General features: G+C 40.3%; 1 protein-coding gene across 6 annotated transcripts in view; it reads left to right on the top strand.

Annotated features, from left to right (window-relative positions):
- PLCE1 (phospholipase C epsilon 1) overlaps positions 1 to 25,181 on the top strand; it is a 360,038-nt gene that overhangs the window by 300,527 nt on the left and 34,330 nt on the right. For 4 of the 6 annotated variants that reach the window (XM_043475946.1, XM_043475943.1, XM_043475948.1 and 1 more), the window contains 10 exons: positions 71 to 309; positions 2,057 to 2,118; positions 2,837 to 3,002; positions 6,163 to 6,270; positions 7,387 to 7,503; positions 10,943 to 11,101; positions 17,968 to 18,097; positions 20,752 to 20,793; positions 21,700 to 21,821; positions 22,718 to 22,835. In XM_043475946.1, coding sequence (XP_043331881.1) covers positions 71 to 309; positions 2,057 to 2,118; positions 2,837 to 3,002; positions 6,163 to 6,270; positions 7,387 to 7,503; positions 10,943 to 11,101; positions 17,968 to 18,097; positions 20,752 to 20,793; positions 21,700 to 21,821; positions 22,718 to 22,835 — 1,263 coding nt within the window. The remainder of the gene's footprint in view (positions 1 to 70; positions 310 to 2,056; positions 2,119 to 2,836; positions 3,003 to 6,162; positions 6,271 to 7,386; positions 7,504 to 10,942; positions 11,102 to 17,967; positions 18,098 to 20,751; positions 20,794 to 21,699; positions 21,822 to 22,717; positions 22,836 to 25,181) is intronic. The other 2 variants (XM_043475947.1, XM_043475945.1) reach the window with 1 other exon arrangement.

Genomic DNA, 25,181 nt, shown 5'->3' with positions numbered 1-25,181 from the left:
TCTCCAAAAATGGGCTTTATGAAAGATGCTGGCTAGCCCGTCCATGTTCTGTTGGATGGTTCTGTTTCAGATTTGTTGACCAGAAATGTCTCAGATTTGGGGTTATTCATCAAGAGTAAACAGCAGCTGTCCGACAACCAGAGGCAGATATCTGATGCCATTGCTGCTGCAAGTATTGTAACAAATGGCACCGGAGTGGAGAGCACATCTCTGGGTGTGTTTGGAGTCGGCATCCTCCAGCTCAATGACTTCCTAGTGAATTGCCAAGGAGAACACTATACTTATGATGAAATCCTCAGCATCATCCAGGTTTGTATCTTTTTTGTGTGCAAGGACATGTGTTAAGCTTCTACCTATTCTGATTATTTTCTGCTGAACGTTTACTCTTTTAATACTTCCTTCCAATGCCTTTAAAGTCTGGAGGAGAAATAGAAGTTTATTTAAAAAAAAAAAACAAATATGTGAGTGTTCTTATTTAACATACAGTTAACATAGGTCCTAAACCTTTTTCTTTTGCTGTTGTTTAGTTGCTAAGTCATGTCCGACTCTTTTTCGATCCCATGGACTATACAGCCCACCAGGCTCCTCTGTCCATTGGTGCTTCCCTGGTGGCTCAGCGGTAAAGAATCCGCCTGCCAGTGCAGGAGACTCAGATTTGATCCCTGATTTGGGAAGATTCTCTGGAGAAGGAAATGGTAACCCACTGCAGTTTTCTTGCCTGGGAAATCCCACGGATAGAAAAGCCTGGCGGGCTACACTCCATGGCATTGCAATAGTCAGATACAACTTAGTGACTAAACACCAAGTCACTTTTACCCAGTGGCTACTGTAAGGAATCAGTACATGATTGTTTTTTGTTGTTCCAGCACATGCAATGGAATTGGTAGTTAGGTCATCAGCTATTTTGATTGTCTGACAAATGTTTATCAGCTTCTACTCTGGGCCTGGAAATATAGTATTTAAGATCAAGTTCTGACCTTCATAGCAGTTTACATTCTAGTGGGTGAGGCAAACTATAAATGAATAAAGATATCATGTAATTTCAGGTAATAATGGGCTCTGAAAAAAACCTGAGCAGAGTAAGGGAATGGAAGGTTGAGAGGAGTAGGCCAAGGCCACTCGAGCGAGCTGACACTTGGCTTGAGTCCTGAATGATTAAGCCTTGTGAGGGTCTAAGGAGAGAGCTTTCCAGACAGAGAGTAGCAAGAAGAAGCCAGCTTGGAGTTTGTGAGGAATAACAAAAGCCAGAGGGACCATAGCAGACTTGATTTCAGACAGGTGGGCAAGGGCCAAACCATCCAGGCATCTTAGGCCATGGTAAGGAGTCCATGGGAGGTGAGAAGCTATTGGAAATTTTTGAAATGATTTAAGTTTCTAAGAGGTCACTCTGGCCCCACTGGAGTGTAAACTCTGCTGGGGAAGGAGTGAAGGCCAGAGAAACTGGGAAGGAAGCTGTCACTGTAACCCAGAGGAGGTGGTCATGGCTTCCTCTAGGGGGTGAGAGGAGAGAGGGGGCCAGATGGTTCACTGTGGCTGCGCCACATGCAACAGAATTAGTCTAGGCTTTTAGCCTCCCTTGTCAATTGATTAGGAATCAGTGGATTAGCTGGCCAGCAACTGGACTTGATCACTGGCGATGCTAAAAATGTAAGATTATGATCACATGATTGAGTGTGCACTAAGATATGATGGAGTGTGACCACTGTCCTGAGTGGACCTTCACATTTCACCTCCCACCAACTCTGTAGTAGCTGCTATTCTGATTCCCGTCTTCACCTGGATAAACTGATACTGTTTGTTTCCATATAAATCAGCTTTATTCTTTTCTCCTTTTTTTTTCCTCTTAAATAAATATGCTTCCTATAATAAACTCACACATAATAAATGTTTTCTTTTGGACTAAAAACTACATTTTAACACTCCATAACTAAATTAGTCCAAATATTTGGTTTAGATATTTCCTGATGAAAACAGAACAGTTTTAAAAAATGATGTGGTGGTTTTTTTCCCTTTAGTTTCCTTTACCTAAATAACACTCCTTTTGTATCCCTTGCAGAAGTTCGAGCCTAGCATTAGTATGTGTCATCAAGGCCTAATGTCATTTGAAGGATTTGCAAGGTAACTTTTAAAATATTTTTGCCCATCATTTAAGCATGTATATTTCTCAAATAGACTCATAGATACAGAGAACAAACTAGCTGTTACTAGTGGAGAGAGGACTTGGGAGAGGGACAAGATAGGGGAAGGGGGACTTCCCCAGTGGTCAAGGGGTTGAGACTCTACATTTCCAACACAGGGGGCACAGGTTCAATCCCTGGTCGGGGAACCTTAGTTCTGCCGTGTGGTGCAGCCCAAAAAATAAAATAATTTTTTGAAAAAGATAGGGGAAGGGGATTAAAAGATACAAATGATACATATGATAAATACAGGATTAATGTATAATACAAGGAATATAGCCAATGTGTTATAATAGCTTTATGAAGTATAATCTATAAAAATACTGAATCACTATGTTGTATACTTGAAACTGGGCTTCCCAGGTGGTGCTAGTGGTAAAGAATCTGCCTACCAATGCAGGAGATGTAAGAGACGTGGGTTCAACCCCTGGGCTGGGAATATCCCCTGGAGGAGGGCACAGCAACCCACTCTAGTATTCTTGCCTGGAGAATCCCATGGGCACACAAGCCTGGCAGCCATGGGGTCGCACAGAGTTGGACACACCTGAAGCAACTTAGCATGCATACCTGAAACTGATATAATATTTTAAGTCAAGTATACTTCAGAAAAGAGAGTGTGTAGTTTTCCTATACAAGACTGAGAAAATTGTTTCCCCTAGGTTTCTAATGGATAAAGATAATTTTGCCTCAAAAAATGATGAGTCACAGGAGAACGTTAAAGAAATGCAGCTGCCCCTCTCCTACTATTACATTGAATCTTCACACAATACCTACCTCACGGGCCATCAGCTCAAAGGAGAATCCTCAGTAGAACTCTACAGCCAGGTACCGAGAATTTCACTGGGAATGTGGTTTTCATTAACCTTATTTACATAACCCCTGGTCACAGAAAGTTGACCCCAGGCTCCTTTGATGAGCTTATATGCTGTTAATTGTGAAATGTGAAGAAATATGATGTGTGGGAAGCTACCAATATATACGGCTGTTTTCTTTGCTTCTTTTCTTTCCATTCCGCTCCCCATCCCCCATCTATACTTAACCTTTATTCTAGGCAAAAATAAATAAATAAATAAGTAGTAGTTTGAGACTCATAGCTTTTAGATCTTGGTTAGTTTGACCTACTCCTACTAAAATTAGATTTTCCCATGAGAAAACTATCTAATCGCTTGCCTAGATGCTAAATAAATCAATATATTGTAGTGGGAAAGCATAGGAGAAAATGCAACTGTTTATGAAGTTATTCCCAGAATATTGTTTATTTTGTTTTGCAATTTGTTAGAAAATTAATCCATCATTATGACAACCAACTTACCAAAAAAAAAAAAATCTACAAAATGTAGGCACTATCCTTACACACTTAAATTGATGGGAACGTTCTTGAAAACTCAGAAGGGTCTCTGGACTAGAAAAAGCACATCCTATTTGCCTAAACATCCAGCTCTCAATTATCTGTATGGCTGTTGCTTCTATTGTATTTTCTTCAATACCTTTGTCTATGCTCCCTGTTTTCTGTACTCCCACAAGACCAGTTAATTGTGGGAGGATCTAGCTAGGTCCTGTGTGTGTGTGTGTGTGTGTGTGTGTGTGAGTGTCCATGTCTGTGTGTTGGGGGAAGGGGTCCAAGTGTAAAAATTATTACTGTATTGTATACATAAACACAGCACACTTGAGCTTCCTTTTTTCCTCAGATTACTCTAGATATTTCTCAAAGCATGGGTTAAACTTCTGTCCCAAAGCTTATTGGGTATGGAGTATGTCTTTTAAACTCTAAAATTTAAAGGGTTTTTATTATGAAATGAAGATGTGTTCTTAGAGTGACGATTTTCAAAATAAGTGTCTGTCAAGGGACCTCAGCTGCTGACACAGAATAGCTGATATTGGAGGGTCCCGTGCCCTGCTTCCACTGCAGCTGAAGATTTGCTCTTTTATGTGTTTTCTATATTGACCCTCTGTTTGCACTGAGAATTCCAAGGTTAAAAGAAGTTTCAAATCTATTGTTCTAAGGGAAAGAAATGAAATATGTGTGTGTGTGTGTGTGTGTTTATTCCAGGAAAATAAGCAGGGACTGGTGTCCTAGCTTTAATTCCTACTACACTTACCTATTTGACATCAGGGAGGTTTTCTTTTTTAATTTTTTTTTCAGGGACATTTTCTTTTTAAACTCCTTAACATTACACCCCAAGTCTTTGAATAAAGCACAGAAACTCCTCAAATAGATTCATGGATGTGATTAAACCTTAAATGTGAGGCTCCCTTTTATTTCATTTCTTACCACTCTGCTGTCCTTCAACTCCTCCAATTACCTCCTAACATTCGTTACTTATGGGTCATTGAGAAGTGAGAGAAAGCCCTCTTCTCACCTGGAATTTCCAGCCCTGGTTCTCCTATTCTAGCGGTATGTGGAACCTTTAAAGTTATGTGGACTTTAATACAGACCTTTAGTCTTTTCATGCTGAAAGCCATCTGGTCTGCTGCCGGTCAGTGAACGTTTTTCCCAGTGTGGCTCACTGCGGAGAGCCTCACGTCTCAGCTGTCATGTTACACAACAGTTTCAGCCCAAAGCAACTCACCCCTAGATACTCTGATGCTGAAAAATGCTGAGGGCCTTAGGATTCTTTACCACAGAATCAGTTCCCTGTGGGATGAGAGGTTGCCTAGGAAAACTGGGTTCTCTATGGTGTGCAATGGGAAGAATCTAGCAAGTATCTCATATAAAAGCATTAACGGGGATTCAACTATCTAAGTTATGTTGTAGCAACTGTAGTGGCCACTAGCCCCCAGTTACTGTATTGCTGTTACATGGAAATAGGTGTGTGGATTCTTAAAGCAGAGAGTTGGTTCATTCACAGATACATACACCTCTTATCTTGGTTGACCCTTTTGAATATCATCATCTTTAAGATGGTCCACACATAGAGTCTATGGAAGAAGAAGTTGATCCAAGCTAACATTACAGAAATGCCACCCAAATACATGGGTCAGGAGCTCTGCTTCTAGCTTTTAGATTCAGGAAAGCAAATATGTATCATCTCATCTAATTCATTGGTAATGTTTCCTGGGGTTCTTTGCTGAGGAGGTCATGAGACAATGCATCAGAGCTTTGGGGGCAAATGTGTTATGATTGATTACTGATGACTGCTATGGGTATGGAAAAGGGGAGTTTATGGATTTATTTGCCGTCTCTGCTGTGGATGCTGTTCTAGGATTAGACAGCAAACAAATTCCTGATAACTCCTTGCTTCTACCCTTCTCACATGTTACATGTTCACAGCAAAGGTATTAGTTTTGGGCCTAAATAGAAGAGCTTTGGGCTTCCCAGGTGGCACTAGTGGTAAGGAACCTGTCTGCCAATCCTGGAGACATGAGACACAGGTATAGTCCCTGGGTCAGGAAGATCATCCCCTGGAGGAGGGCTTGGCAACCCACTCCAGCATTCTTGCCTGGAGAATCCTGTAGCCAGAGGAACCTGGCAGGCAACAGTCCATAGGGTCACAAAGAGTCAGACACGACTGAGGCAACTTAGCACCACACACAGAGGAACTTTTATCCTGATTAGATTCATATAAATATTTCAGTTCATTAAAGAATCAGTGTCCTCATTTCCTCATCAGCACCTGTGTCATCTCCTCTGACATCTGCCCAGGTAGAGCTCTAGCCTGGCTTTTTCATTTAAGGATATACCATATGTAGGTCACTTGAAGGACCAAAGTTGATGGGAAAATGATCATATGTTATTGCTATCAAATTTTACCTTCCACTAGTATTAGCTCTGGTCAGCACTCTTTCCACCTTAATCTGTTCTATCCCTTCCCCACCTGTGATATATTGTGGCCTTTGGCCAACGTGCAATGTTTCTTTTCAATCTTAGGCCCTTCTGTTTTAGCCTGGAGCGTGAACACTGATATGTGGAAGCCTGTGCTGGGTTTAATTTGAGGCTTTATCTCCATTTGCTCATCTGGGGTGGATTCACTCATTGATCCCACAGGTCCTCCTGCAAGGCTGTAGGAGTGTAGAGTTGGACTGCTGGGACGGAGATGATGGAATGCCCATCATTTATCATGGACACACCCTGACAACCAAGATCCCCTTCAAGGTAATGCTTCATAACTTTCTTTAGATCAGATCACAGAGAGTCATTATCTTTACTCATCATTTAAATAGTGACTCTTCCAAGTTATACCTTAGGTTGGGGGATTCTTATCCTGGGTCTTAAGACCTCCAAATTGTGGGGATGTGCACATGTTCATTTTTTGGGGAGTTGATCTAAAACTCTCCTTATATTCCCATTCAGCCAAAGTTTAGTAACCATTACCTTAAATTAGTTATCATGTAATAATGTTATTGTAATTTCTGTATCATAAAATGATACATAAAAGGCAGGAGTTGTTCTCTTGCTGTAAGAATTAAAGATTATTTTCCCTGGTGTTCAGCTGACAAAGGCCAACATCATGTGTCGAGAGAGGATGAAATAACACTATAAAGTAATGAGAACTGATTCCACCTCGGGAGATTCATCACCCAGGAAGACTGGTCTCATTGTATTATGATGTCAGTTTCTAGGTAGCTTATTTGTTCATTGTGCAATTATAAACCTCAATCTGAGGGTCTTTGGCTGTGGCATCATTTTTTTTTTTTCTGAACTGTAACTGGACTGAGAAGTAATATTACTATTTCTGTCTTGTATGTGAAGATAATGGCTAAAGCATATTTTCTCTTCAACTCATTTTCCTATTCAGCCTTCTTTAAAACTTTTTTTGCCTTATGCTGAGGAAAGGAGGGATTGATAACTGTATTTATGTGCATACATAAAAATAGGTGATATATGTCTTATTACCCCAAGGAGATTTGATTGTAAACTCCTTGAAAGCAGGAAAGTATCTTATGCATCATTATTTTTGATACTGTAACTAAAACAATGTATCTTACCTATAATATACTCAATATATATATGTTGATTTGTTAAATTGACGATACTGATAACTGTTCCTCATAGTATGTGAACAATACTTAATATGAATAGTTTAATGTTTTTATAGAAAATAACCTATTGTACAGCTTAACTTGAAAATATATTTAAAAAGATAGAAACTATTTTGGCTAGAGTCTTCTGCATACACCAAGTTAGATGCCTTCTGTGGCTATTAGTACCTTGCTTCCTGACACCCTGGGCAGATATCTGAGCTCTGATGAGACTTTTTGGCCCTCACAGGAAGTGGTTGAAGCCATCGATCGCAGTGCCTTCATCAACTCTGACCTGCCCATCATCATATCGATTGAGAACCACTGTTCATTGCCTCAGCAACGAAAAATGGCAGAAATTTTCAAGGTAAGGTATCAGCTAAGTGACAGGATGGTGTCTTGGTCTTTGTCATGTTTGACTATTGTTGAGCTTAATTTGGGGCAACCATGGACCACACCACAGCTGGACCTCAGCTGTGAAACATGTATAGTTAGATCCCTCAGACCTGAAAAATGGGGATGCCCCTGTGAGCTTGGGGCTCTCTCTTGAGTGGTTCATCTTTTCAGCTAGTGATTGAAGCATTCTTCTGTAGTCTTCTGGCAATTTCTAGAAAGCCTTCAGAGGTAAAAGAGGACCAACTCTCCAACACTTTTGGAATCACAAATCAGGGGTGCCAGGGTGTCATCTGCCAGTTATACATAGAAAAGCTGAAAATATTTAAGGGCAAAGAAGTCAAATCTTCTTGTGGCCCAACTTCAGATATAGAGATCCATGTTGGCAAAGAGGTTAGACTGGCCACAACAATTGCTGTTAGCACCCAGCTCTTCCTTATGCAAAGAAACTATAATACAAACAGATTTAAAGGCAAATACTCCAGTATACTTCCCCCTTCCTCCACTAGTAGAGGCATTTATGGGAATATGGCTTTCAGTGGGAGGGAGGGGCATGGAGAGAAGAAAATGTTCCCAAATACAAAACTAATGCCAACAAAACTAATTAGCCTTTCATATTGCCTTTTCTTTGCCATCATTTAGAATGATGGTCTCTAAACATTTTTTTTTTTAATAATGTTATTTATTTATTTATTTTGTGTGCCAGTTTTTCTCCAGTCACAGCGAGTGGGGTCTACTCTCCAGTTGCAATGCGTGGGCTTCTCATTGTGGTGGCTTTGCTTTTTGCAGAGCGCAGGCTGTAGGGCACAAGGGCATCAGCAGGTTAGGCCTGTGGGCTCACTAATTTCGGCTCCTGGGCTCTAGAGCGTGACTCAATAATTGTGGCACATGGGGTTAGTTTCTCTGAGGAATGTGGGGTCTTCCTGACCCAGGAAGCAAACTCACATCTACATTGCAGGTGGATTCTTTACCACTGAGCCACCAAAGAAACCCTCTAAACTTTTTTGATTGCATACCTCTATCAGTAAAATATGCCATGTATTCCTATTGTGTATATTGACTTATTCATAAATTATATACATATCCTACTTACTAACATATTTCATATATTAATTAAAACATGCAAAAATAAAATATAAAAGAGGGTAACCGAAAGGATGAAAGTAAAGAATAGCATTTTAATGCTATTATTTATTAATGATACAAAAACTTTTGCTATCATTAAAAAATTAGGACTATTTATTTATTATCTAAATTTTTAGTGGGAACAATGTGATTGAATACACCTCATTATTTTTGAAACTTTTGTGATTGCTGACTTGCATGTCTGGTTTTAAGTTTAGTTTATTATTTCAGCATTTGTCTTTAATAGCTATAGTAGCTGATAAAGATGCCTTACAAAGATACCTATATACAGATGGAAAAGAGTTGTCATTAACTGCACTTGTTAAATCATGGTACTCATTTCTCAATTCCATTAATGAGGCAAAGGTTCTTGTTGGAATTTGGCTAGAGAGTTCGTATGTAAAGGTCTTGCCTTTATATACTTTTATATTTTGGGGCTTCCCTCGTGGCTCAGATAGCAAAGAATCTACCTGCAATGCAGGAGATGAGAGTTCAGTCCCTGGGTCAGGAAGATCCCCTGGAGAAAGGAATTGTGACCCACTCCAGTATTCTTTCCTGGAGAAGTCATGGACAGAGGAGCCTGGCAGGCTACAGTCCATGGGGTTGCAAAAAGTCAGACACAACTGAGTGACTGACACTTTCACTTTTATATTTTTAACAGATGAGTTCAAACTCCACTAAAATCCTTCATTTAGAGGATTTTGTAACCATTAGAAAATCTGTTTCCAAGTTTTTTGACTGTGCCTACATGAGTGTTTATGTTAAAATACATTGTTTCCTATAACAAAATCACATCACAATAGAAATATCTTTAGACAGTTGTCTTTACTCTTTCCAGAACACAAATTTTATCTAAAAAGCAACTGCTTTCTCAATCAGTGTTAAAATGTTACACTTAGCACATAGGAACAGACTAATAGTGATTTTATAATCATCATCATTTGGTAACAAAGTGCAGCACAGAAAAAGTCAGAAATTTTAGGATACTTTTTTTTTAAAGAAAATTGCATAACTTAGAATACTCCTTTGACTAACTAAGTGGGCTTCACCGGTGGCTCAGACGGTAAAGAGACTGCCTGCAGACCCAAGTTCAATCCCTGGGTCAGGAATATCCCCTGGAGAAGGAAATGACAACCCACTCCAGTATCCTTGCCTGGAAAATTCCATGGACGGAGTCCGGCCAGCTACAGTCCATGGGGTCGCAAAGAGTCAGACATGACTGAGTGACTTTACTTTCTTTGACTAAGTGCATTTTCCTTGAATAAAGTGTGAGCTTCTGTATGTTTGTAAAGGATTTTCATAATCACTTTTCATCTAATTACAAAATATTTTAAAGAAAAATCTTTTTTCGAAATTAACCGCAGTGGCATGGCACCCAAACTGTGATCATCTCAATAAGCTGGTACCAAACAAAGATGTGAGGGACACACCTTTGGTCCCTCTGCGTCAGTGGAGACCCCTTGCCAGCCCTGCAGGGACCTTTATGAACAGCCTCTGACATACATTGAGGGTTCCATTTTCAGTCTGTACATTAAGCACTAATAATCTTCCATTTTTGTTCTGTTTTCATTAAAAAAAAAAAAAAAAAAAGACAACTAGAAATAGAAACTGCCATATTTTCTACCCTCACTCCAGGGGGTCATCCTGTACCTTTCCCCACACCCACCTCCTTGGGGGACACAAATGTCCCTTTGGAGACCAGTGCTCAGGAAACCTTTGTGAGAATGGCGTCTGCGGTTCTTTATACCAAATGGTGACAAATTCTCCATTATTTTTCATTTTGTCCCCACTCCCCACCTTCTTCAAGGTTTGTAGCCTGTGACCTCCTGCCCACATCTGGAACAGTCCATATTCTACAAACCACAGCTCTGACTAAATCTCTTTTTCTTCGTTTGTACATCAGACCCCAGAGTGTTTTCCTAAACAGTTATAGAGCTGCCTTCTGGTTCAGTTCAGTTTGGTTCAGTCACTTAGTTGTGTCCGACTCCTTGCAACCCCATGAACCACAGCACGCCAGGCCTCCCTGTCCATCACCAACTCCCCGAGTCCACCCAAACCCATGTCCATCAAGTCGGTGATGCCCTAAAACCCTCCTCCTGGTTTCTCACTCTACCTCCCTTCTTTCCACTAAGAAACTATGCAGAGGGGTGGGGACACATGGATACAACTTCTTTCCTAGTTCCTCTTCTTGGGATTTTTAGAAGAATTCCATTGGGTTGAAATACCTAGCCAAATGATTTAAGTATAGACAAAAGTCATTGATAATGTGTTTTCCTTTATTGTTTTAGACTGTGTTTGGAGAAAAACTGGTGGCTAAATTCTTATTTGAGAGTGATTTCTCAGATGATCCAATGCTCCCCTCGCCTGACCAACTCAGAAGGAAAGTGCTTCTCAAAAATAAGAAATTAAAAGCCCATCAGACACCAGTGGATATCTTAAAGCAAAAGGTACGCTCTTGTTAAAGAGGTTACAGGGATGCTGCATGCCCAGAACAAAGAAATTGATGTCATTCTAAACTTTCAGCCAGGTAACCAGTTTTTGGAGATTCCCTTTCCTTGAATGATATATTTGAGTTTTGGCTTTTGTTTTAATAGACTGATAAATACTCTCTTCCCACTCACCTAAAATTTTATTTTGAAAAATTGACATAGCATATACCTCATTATTTAATTTATTCTGGGCAGAATAATGTGCGGCCTTTATCTCTGGACCTGGGCTTCACAATTCTCAACCCCTCAGTGGTCACTGGAGTCCCCTTTAGAGTCCCTGCCCCTGTGGAGCCCTTGAACATGGGGTTGTGACCCCTGAGGTCAGTTGTAGACCCCCAGTAACAGCAACTCTGTGGTCCTAGCCCTGTGGAAGCTGTCACGGTGTATCACTGTGGTATGTGGACCCCAAGGCACTTCTGTATCTGCCTCACTAATGACATCTATACTCAGAGCACCCCAAACTTGCCTGCATAGGAGGGCCCTCTGCCCAAGGATATGTGAAAAAGTTCAGGTCCCGGACCGGTGAGTCCATATGCCAGGTTGCACTTACTCATTGCACAGAACGACAGCTGCCAAAACTATTTGCCCTGTTTAGGAGGGCACTGTTGGCCCTGAAACACCACTTTTGAAACTTACCACAGCCAAGAGTTGATGCATAAACCTCCTGTCCCCAACAGGAGGAGAATAGTATTTATTTTGTATAAATATATAAGAGATAACATAAATTATATACAAATGTAACTTACAAAAACAGTACTTGTCAAATAAATCAGCCCAGTCAGACTTACATTTGATCAAAAAAGGTCTGACTTTATTTTTTTATTCACATAAACATTGTATTATCATCCCTCTGATGCACATCTCACTTCTAAAGTTTAATTCCAAGGTAGATGGATAGACAGACAGAGGAAAGGAAGGGAGGAAAGGAGAGATAGGTAGATAGATAGATACAGATAGATGATAGACAAGACGTAAAACCTTGAATGTATTTACTGCCTGGATGAAATAAGATGCCCCCTTCTTTCATTTCTTAAGACTCTCTCAGGAGCTCTGCATCCTCAAATGTTCTTTTTACTGCCTGGAATGGTTTTTCACCTCATCTCCTATATCACTGTAAGATTGTTGCTTGATCAGTGAGAGTTCTGCTTGTTTTTTGTAAAGTGAGAAGAACAATCATGAAGAGAAGGTGAGAAGGGAAAATTAGCCAACCACAAGCTTGTTCTCAGGCAAGCCTGTTTTAAAAAGAGTGCCCAAACATGATGAAAAATCTTGAGTCTGGAGATTGATTTCTTTTAAAGATCCAAACCTGCATGTTCCTAGAAGTCTTCGTGTACCCTGGAGGTACACATTGCCCAATTTGACCATCATACACAGCTCTGGGCCAAGAGTTGCAAAAGCAGCCACCTTCAGGGGCCAACCAGGAAACATAAACATAAGAGCCAGCTGGATATTTAACAGTTGGGAAGTGGCGAGGAGGGCAAGGGAGTGCACATGGCTTCATGAATGAGCAACCCTAATTAAAAATTCTTAAAACACTGCATCAGCCAAACAAGTCTGGTCTGGAGGTGAAGTCAGCGCTAAGTGCCACCAGTTTGAGACCTCTACTAGGTCTGCCTTTGTACAGATCTGCACTCCCCAAAGCTGCTGCATTTACTTGGGTTCCAGAAGCCATGAGACCTACGCAGACAGGCTTTGTTATGAAGCCATTTGACCAAAATGTTAGCATGTATATGCTTATGCCTGGCCTCCCCAAATTCTGCAGCAGAAACTGACTCCCCCACATAAAAGGCACTTTTTCTTTGGCAGCACTGTTCCTCCACTCTGCTCTCTTTATCCAGAAACTACTGCCTACATCTCAGTGCCAAGCAGATCCAGCTGCCCTCTGCTCTATGGTCTTCAAGACATAGTTGGATGTTCTTGTAGCTGCTGCCTTTCCTGTTCTTTGCACATTTGCAGTGACTTACACAGTGTCCATTCCACTAATGAATAGATTGTGTTGTTGCAAAAGTCTTCTTATGTAGAGTCCGAATCTTCCTTCCTGTTCCTCCTACTCTTTGGCACAACTTTCCTCTGCAGCTGCACAGACTAACTGCACATCTTGAAAGCCAGCGTGCCTCTTCTCACCAGCTTTTCTCTTCTCCAAGCTAAATGTTTCTGTTGTGTCAACAGTGGCTCACAGGATATGACACTTCCATTAAGACTATTTTGATATTCTTACATTTGTGGATATGCTTGAATTTGTCCATCTTAAAACATGATTTCCAGAACTAAGTCCATGCTCAGGGTCTGTCAACTCATGAACAGTGTAAGCATCACCTCTCTTAATCTGAACTTTATACCTCAGTTAATACAACCTCAGACTGTTCTTGCTATTTAAATTTTTTAACACCTACCAGGCCCATGTTGAGTTTGTGGAAAACAAAGAGTTCAGTTGTTTTCACAGGACTAAACTTATGTCTAGTCTCCCCACATTTCCAGGTTTACAGTTAATGTTAACCTTCCACATAAAAGGAGCCTCACATTTATCGCTCTTAAATTTGCTCTTCTTGGTTTGAGTATGTTATTACAGCATGTAAGGTTCCCTGTGGGTTTTAACATTAGTCATCCAATGTATTTATTAGCAGTTTTCCAAACTGTGCCTTCGCCCAGATAGCCCTTGAGCCAGACGGCCCATTGTAGAGCCCTGTGGCCCTTCTTGCAGGACCTCCCTGGAGTTTAGGTGATTATGCCTCCCGTCTGGTTCTCTGTTCTCTGAAGCCCACATTTCTGCAGAATCTGGTTCAAGCTCTTTCTTTATAGAATAGAAATTGAGGTCTAGCCATCTATGGGACTTTCTCCAAGTCTCCCAGCTCATGGTGGCAGAGGCAAGATTCTGATTCTGGTCTTTAGGAAAGACCTTATCAAAGGCAGTCCAGAAGTCAGGATACATTGATAAGAACCACTGGGGCAGGGACTTCCCTGGTGGTCTAGTTGCTAAGCCTCTGCACTCCCAATGCAGAAGGACTGAGTAGTTCGATCCCTGGTAGGGAACTAGATCCCATATGCCACAACTAAAGATGCTGCATGCTGCAGCTAAGACCCAGTGCAGCCAAAGAAAGAAAGAAAGAGTCACGGGGGAACTTTCAAAGACACAGAGTCTTAGGTCCCAAATCTGCCTAACTAAATCAGAATTGCCATAAGGAAGTCCTGGTAATCTGTTTACTTAAAAATAATTTTTACCATACTGAAAGCTGGAAAATGCTGCTTATCTGTTATTTCCCACAAAGTGAGTTACCTTACCCAAAAGATCTAAACAGGTTTCTGTATGGGAGATTTTTTCTTAGTAAACTCGTTCTACTTCTTTCTAGTCACCTCTTTATTTTCTGTGTTCTCACAACCAAATAATCCATTCTAAGACTTTGTCAGGTATCACCTTGACATTTCCTACCATTTGACTTCCACAACTTACTTCTTCCTCCTTTTGGAAAAATGGGACAATGTAATCCCATTATCAGTGTTTTATTATTTATTTATTTTTTTTTTCCCATTTATTTTTATTAGTTGGAGGCTAATTACTTCACAATATTGTAGTGGTTTTTGCCATACATTGACATGAATCAGCCATGGATTTACATGTGTTCCCCATCCTGACCCCCCCTCCCGCCTCCCTCCCCATGCCATCCCTCTGGGTCTTCCCAGTGCAGCAGCCCTGAGCACTTGTCTCATGCATCCAACCTGGGCTGGTGATCTGTTTCACCCTTGATAGTATATCAGTGTTTTAAGGGCAGTTCCAGACCCCCGTGATTTTCCAGGGAGTTCCCTGGTGGCTCAGATGGAAAAGAACCTGCCTGCAATGCAGGAGACCCAGGTTCAGTCCCTGGTTTGGGAAGATGCCCTGGAGAAGGGAATGGCTACCCATTCCAGTATTCTTGCCTGGAGAATTCCATGGATAGAGGAGCCTGGCGAGCTACAGTCCATGGGGTTGCAAAGAGTTGGACATGACTGAGCTACTAGCATGCTGCTGACAGTCATATTGTCAAGGCTTTTCAGTTGCCTGACAGGTTGTGGGTCCAGGCCTGGTGATCTGAGTTCACATGGGGCTGAGTGATGCATGCCTAGAGCTCCAGTGTGCTCAGACCCATCCCTAACTTACAGCATCTGGGTCCTTTCTATTCAGAGAACTCAACCTCAGCAAGGATAGACTGACTCACAGCCTGATTTCTGAACCCTTGGTCTTCTGAACTCCAACCTGCTAGACTCAGTTCACTCAGTGCCAGGTGCTGTGCTAGGGGCTGGAGGAATAAAGCCAGTGAGACATGGCTCCTGCCTGGGCCCATCTGAGCCAGTCTCTTCACCTGATCCCTACCTCTGACCCTCTGACCTATATCTGAATTGCTTTTATCAAGGGCTGAGATCCTGTTCTTCTGTCCTAAAATAAGTAGGATATTGCAAAGAATAAGGAAGTCAGCTCTTGACTGTCATTGTGCCACCCATCCCATACTTCCTGCACTGGGGGAAGTACCTGCAAGTTGATGGGGCCTTGACACTCTGCTTTCTGATACCTGGTGGTGGAACTTTGACTGGCATCTCTCCCCTTCCTGGTTCCCCCAACTTTCTGCCCGGGGTTGGGGGGGGGCGGGCTTCCCAGCTCTTGGCATCGCCATTCATGATACTTGGCTCCACCCTGAGTGTTTACTGTTTGGAGGTTATTTGCTTATCCAGGACAGATAGACTTGCTTCTGTGGCTCACTTGTGCCTGGAGCATATTTCCCAAAGTTTGAAAGAACGCTAATCCTATGAGACACTCTGGGAAAAAAAGAAAATTCCCAGTTAAATAATCGTGGGAAATGCTGCACTGAAGATCTTTGAAGAACCGTGATGTCCTTTAGCATATTTAATGAAGGCTCTGAGAAACTCTGTAGTAGGAATGTGTTTTAGTTTCTATAAGATGTTGTTTTTAAACTTCCATTGTGTTGTATGGTTACTGTAATTGTCATTTTTTTATATAACAGCTGTTAACACCCATGGAGCTAGTGTTCTATAAAAATTTTGAGCTTAGGTCATGTTCAGTTATCTGGAGTGGACTGCATTGTAAAAGATTTATCTGGGTATCGACATAGCCTAAATCCTATCTTCCTTATGTATATATTTTATTACAAATGCAATATAATCACATTTCAGGAAGCTTAAGAGAGAATTATTGTAAAATATACTTAATTCCAAAGCCAAACACAACATATATCACAGGGATTCTTAACCCTAATAGAATCTATGGATAGAATTCAGGAGGCCCATGAAGTCAGATGAAAAAAAAAAAAATACATCTTTTTTCTTTTTTGGCCACACCACACAGCTTGCAGGATCTCATTAATAGTTCCCCAACCAGGGATTGAACCCATGCTCCTTGCAGTGGAAGCACAGTCCTAATCACTTGGGCCTCCAGAGAATTCCTGAGAAAAAAAAAATTACATCTTAATTTTCACTAACCTGTAGATAAAATTTAGACTTTCCTCTGATTATAAATATAAGAAACACACCAGAATAAAATTGGCAGTAATGTCTTTGTCATCAATAGAAATCACAGGTTTTTCATATTATATCAGAGTTGCTGCCATCAGCTCCAAGAATTATTTATGCTCATCACTATTTCACAAGCGTTACACAACCTGCCATTATATATTTTTCACTGTGTTAATAAAGAAACATATATTCCTATAGCATCGATTTGTCTTTTTAACATTTGATAACTGTAGTCAACATTCCTTTTTTCCTTTGTAATCTTGTATATTTTATTCTATGCGTTTAAAATATTCTGAGAAGGATCTTATCTCACTAGGCTGCCCAAAGGATCTGTGCCTGCCTGTATTAATATTTAAAATCTAGCCTTTTATGCATGTTATTTTATATAATCATTATATAGAGGCATAAAGGTCTTAACGTATAGTTATCAAACAAAGGATATAGAATTATATATATTTGCATAGGTGTATATATATGTATATACTCACATGGATGTGTACACGTACACTTACAAGTGCATATATGTATATACTTGCGTGACTTAGTTCCTCTGTTGTTGGACTTTTAGGTTGTTTCCTGTTTTTAATTCACACAAATAACTTTGCCTGTATTTTGGACTATTTCCTTATGCTAGGCTCCCAGACTTATATTTATTCTTGTGTCCTGTGTTATTCCCTCACAGTAATTCTACTCAAATGTAGAGGCACATGACCTTTCTGATAGCACACATCAAGTTTCCAGAAGCTTCTAAGCCTATTTTGTTAATCTGACTGATGGTTCAGATAAAAACTTTTTTGAAAAGTTGATAAAACTTTATTTGTTGAAAAAACTTTATATTGTTCAAAGAATTTTATTTAAATCAACTATTCTTTTTTCCCATCCATAGGAATTCTAACATTTCTCTCAATGTCAAAGACCTTTAGATAGTATTTTAAGAAGTGGGGGACAGTTTTTTAGCAGAGATTTTCTTTTTCAAAATGAATGGGCTGACTTACTTCCTCATCATTCAGGATTGATGATTCTCTGAAGCACCCAGGTTTCTCCTGGGAAGGAGGGAAATAGTCCTAGGGGACCTGGATTCCAATTCCTTGTGATAGTTTTCTAAAAGTTCCTGGATTCCTCCTGCAAAGATGTTAACATTTGCCTAAGTATTGATGTTGTATTTTAAGTGAGTGTAGAGTTTTGGGGTTTTTTTTCCCCTAGATAATCGAATGGGTTAAGCCACTTTTTAGGACTATGGTAAGCATTGGGTAGTCCTTTTGAAAACCATTAATGAAAGTTTAGTAGCTGGATATCTACAGTCTTTAATTATTGATATCTTACAGGCTCATCAGCTAGCATCCATGCAAGCTCAGGCTTATAACGGTAGCAATGCCAACTCCCCACCTGCTAATAACGAGGAAGAGGAAGATGAAGAGGATGAATATGATTATGATTATGAATCCCTCTCTGATGGTAAGAGAGCCGACATGACGCTGTACTCAGGGAAGCACACTTGGATGGGTTTTCTACTGGGTTTTTTGGTGTCTTTTTTTTTTTTTTCCTCCAAAATAAGTCTGGCACTCTATAGACAAACAGTACAGGTTGTTGTAATATTATCTAAGAGTTTCTGGAATCCTGTCACTTAGCAAGGAGGACCAAGCTAGGAAGGGGATTCTGTCAGCCACTAGAGCCGTTACTAAAGGAAAGAAGAGGATGTGGAAAGCAGCACAGGAGTTGTTCCTACATTGGTTTCTAGAGAAAGAGGTAGAATTACAGCAGAGAGGCCACATTCTTACTCTTTCAGTATCTGGCATGTCTGATGCTCTTGGTGGAACTCGTAGGCTGTGGTTAAATCTTTTCTATCTCCTGAACCACCTGCAGGGAGCAGCATCGAGTTCCCATACTCTGCTTCTTCACTGCTTTCACTCTTGCTTTGCAAGAGCATGGGAAAAAATGAAGCATCATTCCCCTTCTGCACCCACCCCCCTACCCTGGTTCTCACATTACTAAGCCAACCAGACATTTCCTTCTGGCCCCACCAAAAAGAGAAAACAACACGGGTGAAGACTAATGGTGCACTACAAAAAAGTCACAGGAATGATACTACCTACCCTGTTTTACAGGTGAAGGGGTCTTCTTACAAGAGAATTAGGTTTCAGGTGTATGTCATCTGGACAAAATTCATATCTCTGCTAGGGATTACAAAATGCTTCCTCAGGTACCACTGCTGATGATAGATTGTTTTAATTTTGGCAACATCTGAAAGACAAATATGTAGTCATGAAAAAATGCCAAAGTTCCTGTTTACTTAAACATTTAAATGTAGACTATATTACTTCTCATTATTTTGTTAATGTGCAGATATACCCAGACCAGCAACCATTTACCACTTGCATTAAGACTGCAGCCAGGGGACGTCCATGGAAGTCCAGTAGCTGGAACTTTGTCTTCCATTGCAGGGCATGCAGGTGCCATCCCTAGTCAGGAAGCTGGGATCCCACATGCCTCATGGCCAAAAAGCCAAGACATGGAACGGAAGCAGTGCTGTATCAAATTTACTAAAGACTTTGAAAATGGCCTACATAAAAAAAAAACTAAAAAAAAAACGACAGCCAAGCCTCCTCCAAATATCCACTTCTCATGCAGCATGATCGTCTAGTCATGTTTCCATGAGCCTCCATCATGGTCAGCAGCTACAGTCTAATCTGTTTCTGCCCCCAGATATAATACTAGTCTCTATCCATTTAATAATTGTCCTTAGTAGTAGTTGATTGCTTCATGTGCTCAGTCAGTTGCTTAGTCGTGTCTGGCTCTTTGTGATCCCAAGAACTGTAGCCAGCCAGGCTCCTCTGTCCATGGTGATTCTCCAGCCAAGAATACTAGAGTGGGTTACCATGCCCTCCTCCAGAGCATCTTCCTAACCCAGGGATCGAGCCTAAGTCTTTGGGTGGATTCTTTACAGTCTGAACCACCAGCAAAGCCCAAGAATACTGGAGTGGGTAGCCTTTCCCTTCTCCAGGGGAACTTCCTGACCCAGGAGTTGAACTGGGGTCTCCTGCATTGCAGGCAGATTCTTTACCAGTTGAATTACCTGGGAAGCCCTGACTGCTTCATACCATCAACTAAAAACTGACCTGAAATCCTGTCAGTTAACACAAGGGGCATATTCTCTAATTGGGAGACTGAAAAAGCATGATAACAGGAAGGAGTCAAGATCATTTCTTATAGCCTATTCCTCAAAAGCTGTGGGAAGATCCTCTGGAGAAGAGAATGGTAACCCACTCCAGTATTCTTGCCTGGAGAATTCCATGGACTTAGGAGCCTGGCGGGCTATAGTCTATAACATCACAAAGAGTCAGACACACCTGAGTGGCTAACACCTTCACTTTCACTTTTCTGAATCCATTGAAAGCAAGTCAGGCTGAAAACTCACCTAGGTAGCCCAGTTTATCTCTTTGACAACTCTAGTCCTCAGTTTTCACGTATATAAAATGAGCAAATTTCTCTAAAACCTTTTTTTGGCTATAAAACTGTGATAGTTCCTGGGAACTATCTGAAAATTACTTCCAGAAAATTTAAAGGAAGTTGCAAATGAGGCTCATTTATTTCAGGAAGTACTACTCTGCCTTTTGGCCAGTAAGTTCTTAATGAATATTTATTCAATTAAATTTTATTAAAGCAATATCAATTAATTTTTCCCCAACCTTGCTGTACATCTTAACTAGCATTGAACATGCACTATAGATTTGAATTTACAACTTTATATAGATATTCTGTGACTTCATATATATGAAGTCTAATGATTGCATGATTCTAACAAATTAATCAATTTCTATCCACTCGACATGAAGTATTTTGCAGACTATTAGGACCATCAGTAACTGAAGATAGGTAGTGTGAATGTGGCAGCATGATTAATGTTAACAATGTTTGCACTTCTTTTATTGTTAGTCTTTGCATCCCTTAATAGTCAAACTATTAAATCAGTGGAAGAGTTCTTATTTCATTTATGTTGTAATTTAAGCTGTTGTTATTTATGCTTTACTTCATACCTTAATTTAATTTATCTGGCTTTTTGCCTTAATTTTCCTTACTTTTATCCCCTTTCTGATTCTATTTTTCTGTAGCAGATGTCCTTACTGCTTCTCCTGCTCCTAACAGTCAGGAAGGTAAAGCCATTTGAACCTGGCATTTTAACTGCATGAATGTCAGCATTCTGTTTTCTATTGTTTAGGTCTGATTCGCATGTGACACTTAAGAATAAAAATGTCATTAACTGATTGACCTAATTTATTCCTTGGCAGCCTGCATGGCCCTGATTTGGTATAAGGATATTTTGGTCTAAGCATTTGTGGTCTGATGAGATAGTAAATTGTGGGTGAGAAATGAGCTTTCTTGTTTGTCATTTTAAAAGAACATAATCATGTTTATTTTCCTAAAACCTTTACAGTCATTTTGAATAGAAATACCAAAGTAAGAGCAAAGTATAAGATTATCTGTCATACTTTGGAAATGTTTAAATCTATCTTGATTCCTCATCTTAAGATTTTCCCTTCATAAATTGATAGACAATTATGAAAACTTTACTTTCCAATTAAGTATATTTGTGAAAACTGCATGGCAAATAACAATGCCTTTTTCCCCTCTGGTTTTGACATTTCTAGAGGTAAAAGAAACTAATAGCTTCGTTTTTAAGTGAGAGTGATTAAATCATGTCTGTACCATCAAGAAGTGATTCAACCAATCAACCTTTCCCAAACTTGTGTGCTGAGAGCTTCTTGACAGGGTATCTTCCATAATCTGTGCACAGTTCTAATTGTGTGAAAATGAGTTTTCTCATTTAGATTATGTCTATATGGTACCAAAACTAACTGGTAAGTTAGTCCATTCAATCAAAAATGAATATATCATTTAACAAAATTTAAAAATTTAAGCCATTATTTTGGTAACATGTAGTCAGCACCTCAGTCTTACAGATAAGAACAAGAACCTGGATATTCTTGCAGTGATGTAGACACAACCTTAAAGTAAAGCATTCAGTTCTTATTCACTAAAGCCTGCCAACTCATTTTCAGACAACATTCTAGAAGACAGACCTGAAAATAAATCATGTAATGACAAACTTCAGTTTGAGTATAATGAAGAAATCCCCAAGAGGATAAAGAAAGCAGATAACTCTGCTTGCAACAAAGGAAAGGTAGGTGAATGGTTTCTGTTCGATTGTACTTGGACATGGTACTCTTGTCAGTTTCAGATAGGATTTCACTCCCTCCCTATCCCTTCCCTTCACCTTGCCCCTCACTTTCCCTTGAATGCCAAAGTCAGTGATGATATGGGCCCCCTTCTATCATTTATAGAAAGTTAGTCATTTATTCATCCAGCCAGTACCTACTGGAGGTGTAGCATGTGGTAGGCACTAAGGTAACACAGGCGGTGATTTAGCAACGGAAGTAAACATGTCAACAGTGCTTGGAAATAATTACAAAGAGCAGTGATTACACATTGTTATCAGATCATCTGGAAGATGAAGTTGAGAAGCAGATTAAAACAGGGCATTCAGAGCAGGAGGACAGCCTGGTATGTTTAGTGAATTGCCGGAAGTTTTAAAGTTGTTTGGGATGACCAAGAAGATAAACAGGGCTGATTGGGAAGTGTTAGCAGAGGGAGGACACTAAGAATGGAAAAATAAATGAGATACCTGGACCCAGACCTCAAGTGCTTCACAGTGTTAGACTTTGAGCAAATTGATAGTTGCAGTGACATTGTTGGAGAACAAAATAACAAAATGTGCCAAGAATTTGAGCCACAGAAGATACATACTCCATCATCTATTTGTTCAACAAATATGCATTGAATGTTCTACATTTCAGACCCTGAACTATATGCCCTGGGGGAAGATGAAAAATGTTAGACTCAGCCATTGCTCTCAGAAAGCTTTTCTCTAGGGAAGGTGTTAGAATGTGTATATGGATAAGATAGAGCAAGTGAAACACACTGATGACAAAAGAGAGGAACAAAGAGCTTTGGGGAGTCAGAGGTAAGTGATCTGATGGGTACCTTCCCTGTAAACCAGTATCATTGTTCCCTTGATAGGTTTATGACATGGAACTGGGAGAAGAATTTTATCTTCCTCAGAATAAAAAGGAAAGCAGACAGATTGCACCAGAGCTTTCTGACCTTGTCATCTATTGCCAAGCAGTAAAATTCCCAGGTAAGAGTAGACAGTATCATTTATAGCATTTAAAGATACCAAAAGATACAAATACGCTATTTAATCAGGTATTGTGAATGGTCTCAAAATAACTAAAATGTGTTGCAGAAATCACTGTTCCAGTACCTTCTAAATATTTATTATTATTTGCTTTGATGCTGATGTGGATAATACCATAATATTATCATTTTTTCAGACCATACCATTTCTCTTCATAATAGTTAATAATAATCATAATATTCACAACAACTAATAGCTAAAATTTATTAAGCACTTAATTTTAAGTACCAGGATTTGTATTAAATATTTTACATACATCATCTTAAATGACTTCATAATAATTCTGTGAGTAGGCAGATTTATCCCTATTTTTACATAAAACAATCTGAGAGAGATGAAATAATTGGCCCAAGGTTTCAGAGCATATCAGTTAAGACTCTTTTCTTTGAAAGTGGCAGAAATTGGCATAAGCAAAGAAGAAATGTATTGACTTGTGTGTTGAAAAATGAAGAGATAAACAAGTTTCAAATACATCTCTATCCAGGGCTTTCCTCTCACTTCATAGGATCACCCCATTGACTCTCACTGGGTTACCACTGTGTTGGCCTTTTTTCCTTCATGGTGGCAAGGCAGCTGCAGCAGGCCAGCACTGCATGCTTCTAGATTCAGCTTCAGGATGAGTCTCTTTCAGAACTTTCAGCAGCAGTTTCATTGTTTTTCATTGGGTTTTTGCCCATCCCCAAACCAGTCACTGTGATCAAGGACATGCAATGCTCTGACAGTCTAGGGCAGTGGTCCCCAATCTTTTTTGGCAACAGGAGCTGGTTTCCTGGAAGACAGTTTTTCCACAGACTGCATGGGGGAAGGGGTGGGAGAGGAGGGCAGAGGAAGGCTTCATGATGATTCAAGAGTGTTACATTCATTATACTGCTGCTGATCTGATAGGAGTTGGAATGGGAAAGGGCTGTAAATACGGATGAAGCTTTGCTCACTCACTCACCTGCCCTTTACCTCCTTCTATGGGGCCCTGTTCCTAACAAGTTACTGACCACTACTAGTCTATGTCCTGGGGATTGGGGACCCCTGGTCTAGGACTTATGTCATGTGCCCCATCCCTGAGCTAGGTAGTGAGTCTCCACCCAAACTGCAAAGATCAAGGACAAAATTTCAGTGGAGGTTTCCCCAATTGGCCATTTTTAGAAGTACAAGTGAACTTATGCTGATAAACCATTGCCCCCAGAATTGTGCATTTCAGTTAATAAAGAATAGAATTCTGATTCTGAAGCTCGTCTGCCTCCAAAGTCCTGCTCTTAACCCTAGGACTACCCTCCTGTCTTGTTAGGGTGTGCTGCTAGTGAGCTCATCCAAATGGAACAGCAGGAGGCAGAGGGCAAACAGGAAATCCATAAATATCTGGAAGTCAGAAAAATTCATCTCCTCTTATTAAGAAGAAAGATTTCCTTGTACAAGATTTCTGAGGACAGGAAAGCAGCTGGCATTGGGGCACCCATCTAAATGTTAGTAAGCAGCTTGGATGAATTTGACCTAGAGAGGGAAATTAAAACACCAACCCTCATTTTTTTCAAGGTGGTCTGGATGCAGATCCTGCTTCCAGAGGCTTTATCTTAAGACCCAGTTCTCACACTCTGCCCTGCAAAGGGGACAGAGGTCTTAGGCTATCAAAAAATTAGATAACCAGTGGTCTCTTCACACACCAGAGGAGGATAAAAATCATAGAACTTTCTCAATTTTAGATTTTCTCTTATAAACTGCTTTTATTTTTTGTTTTTTTATTATTTTTTTCTTTTTTATTTATTTTTATTAGTTGGAGGCTAATTACTTTACAATATTGTAGTGGTTTTTGCCATACATTGACATGAATCAGCCATGGATTTACATGTGTTCCCCATCCCGATCCCCCCTCCCGCCTCCCTCCCCATCCCATCCCTCTGGGCCTTCCCAGTGCACCAGCCCTGAGCACTTGTCTCATGCATCCAGCCTGGGCTGGTGATCTGTTTCACCCTTGATAGTATACTTGTTTCAATGCTATTCTCTCAGAACATCCCACCCTCGCCTTCTCCCACAGAGTCTAAAAGTCTGTTCTGTACATCTGTGTCTCTTTTTCTGTTTTGCATATAGGGTTATCGTTACCATCTTTTAAAATATATAAATATAAACTGTTTTTAAACTTTTGGCAGCTGCTACTGCCTATCTGCTAGCATATTCTGTTGAGGAGGATAAGAGTGAATAAGTAGCCAGCAATGCAACCCACTCCAGTAATCTTGCCTGGGAAATCCCATGGACAGAGGAGCCTGGCGGGCTACATATTCCTGGGGTCGCAAAAGA

The sequence above is a fragment of the Cervus canadensis genome, chromosome 8 (assembly GCF_019320065.1).
Source record: "Cervus canadensis isolate Bull #8, Minnesota chromosome 8, ASM1932006v1, whole genome shotgun sequence".
Taxonomy (NCBI): domain Eukaryota; kingdom Metazoa; phylum Chordata; class Mammalia; order Artiodactyla; family Cervidae; genus Cervus; species Cervus canadensis.
Note: the sequence above shows the minus strand (reverse complement) of the source record. Positions and strands in the feature narration are given on the sequence as shown.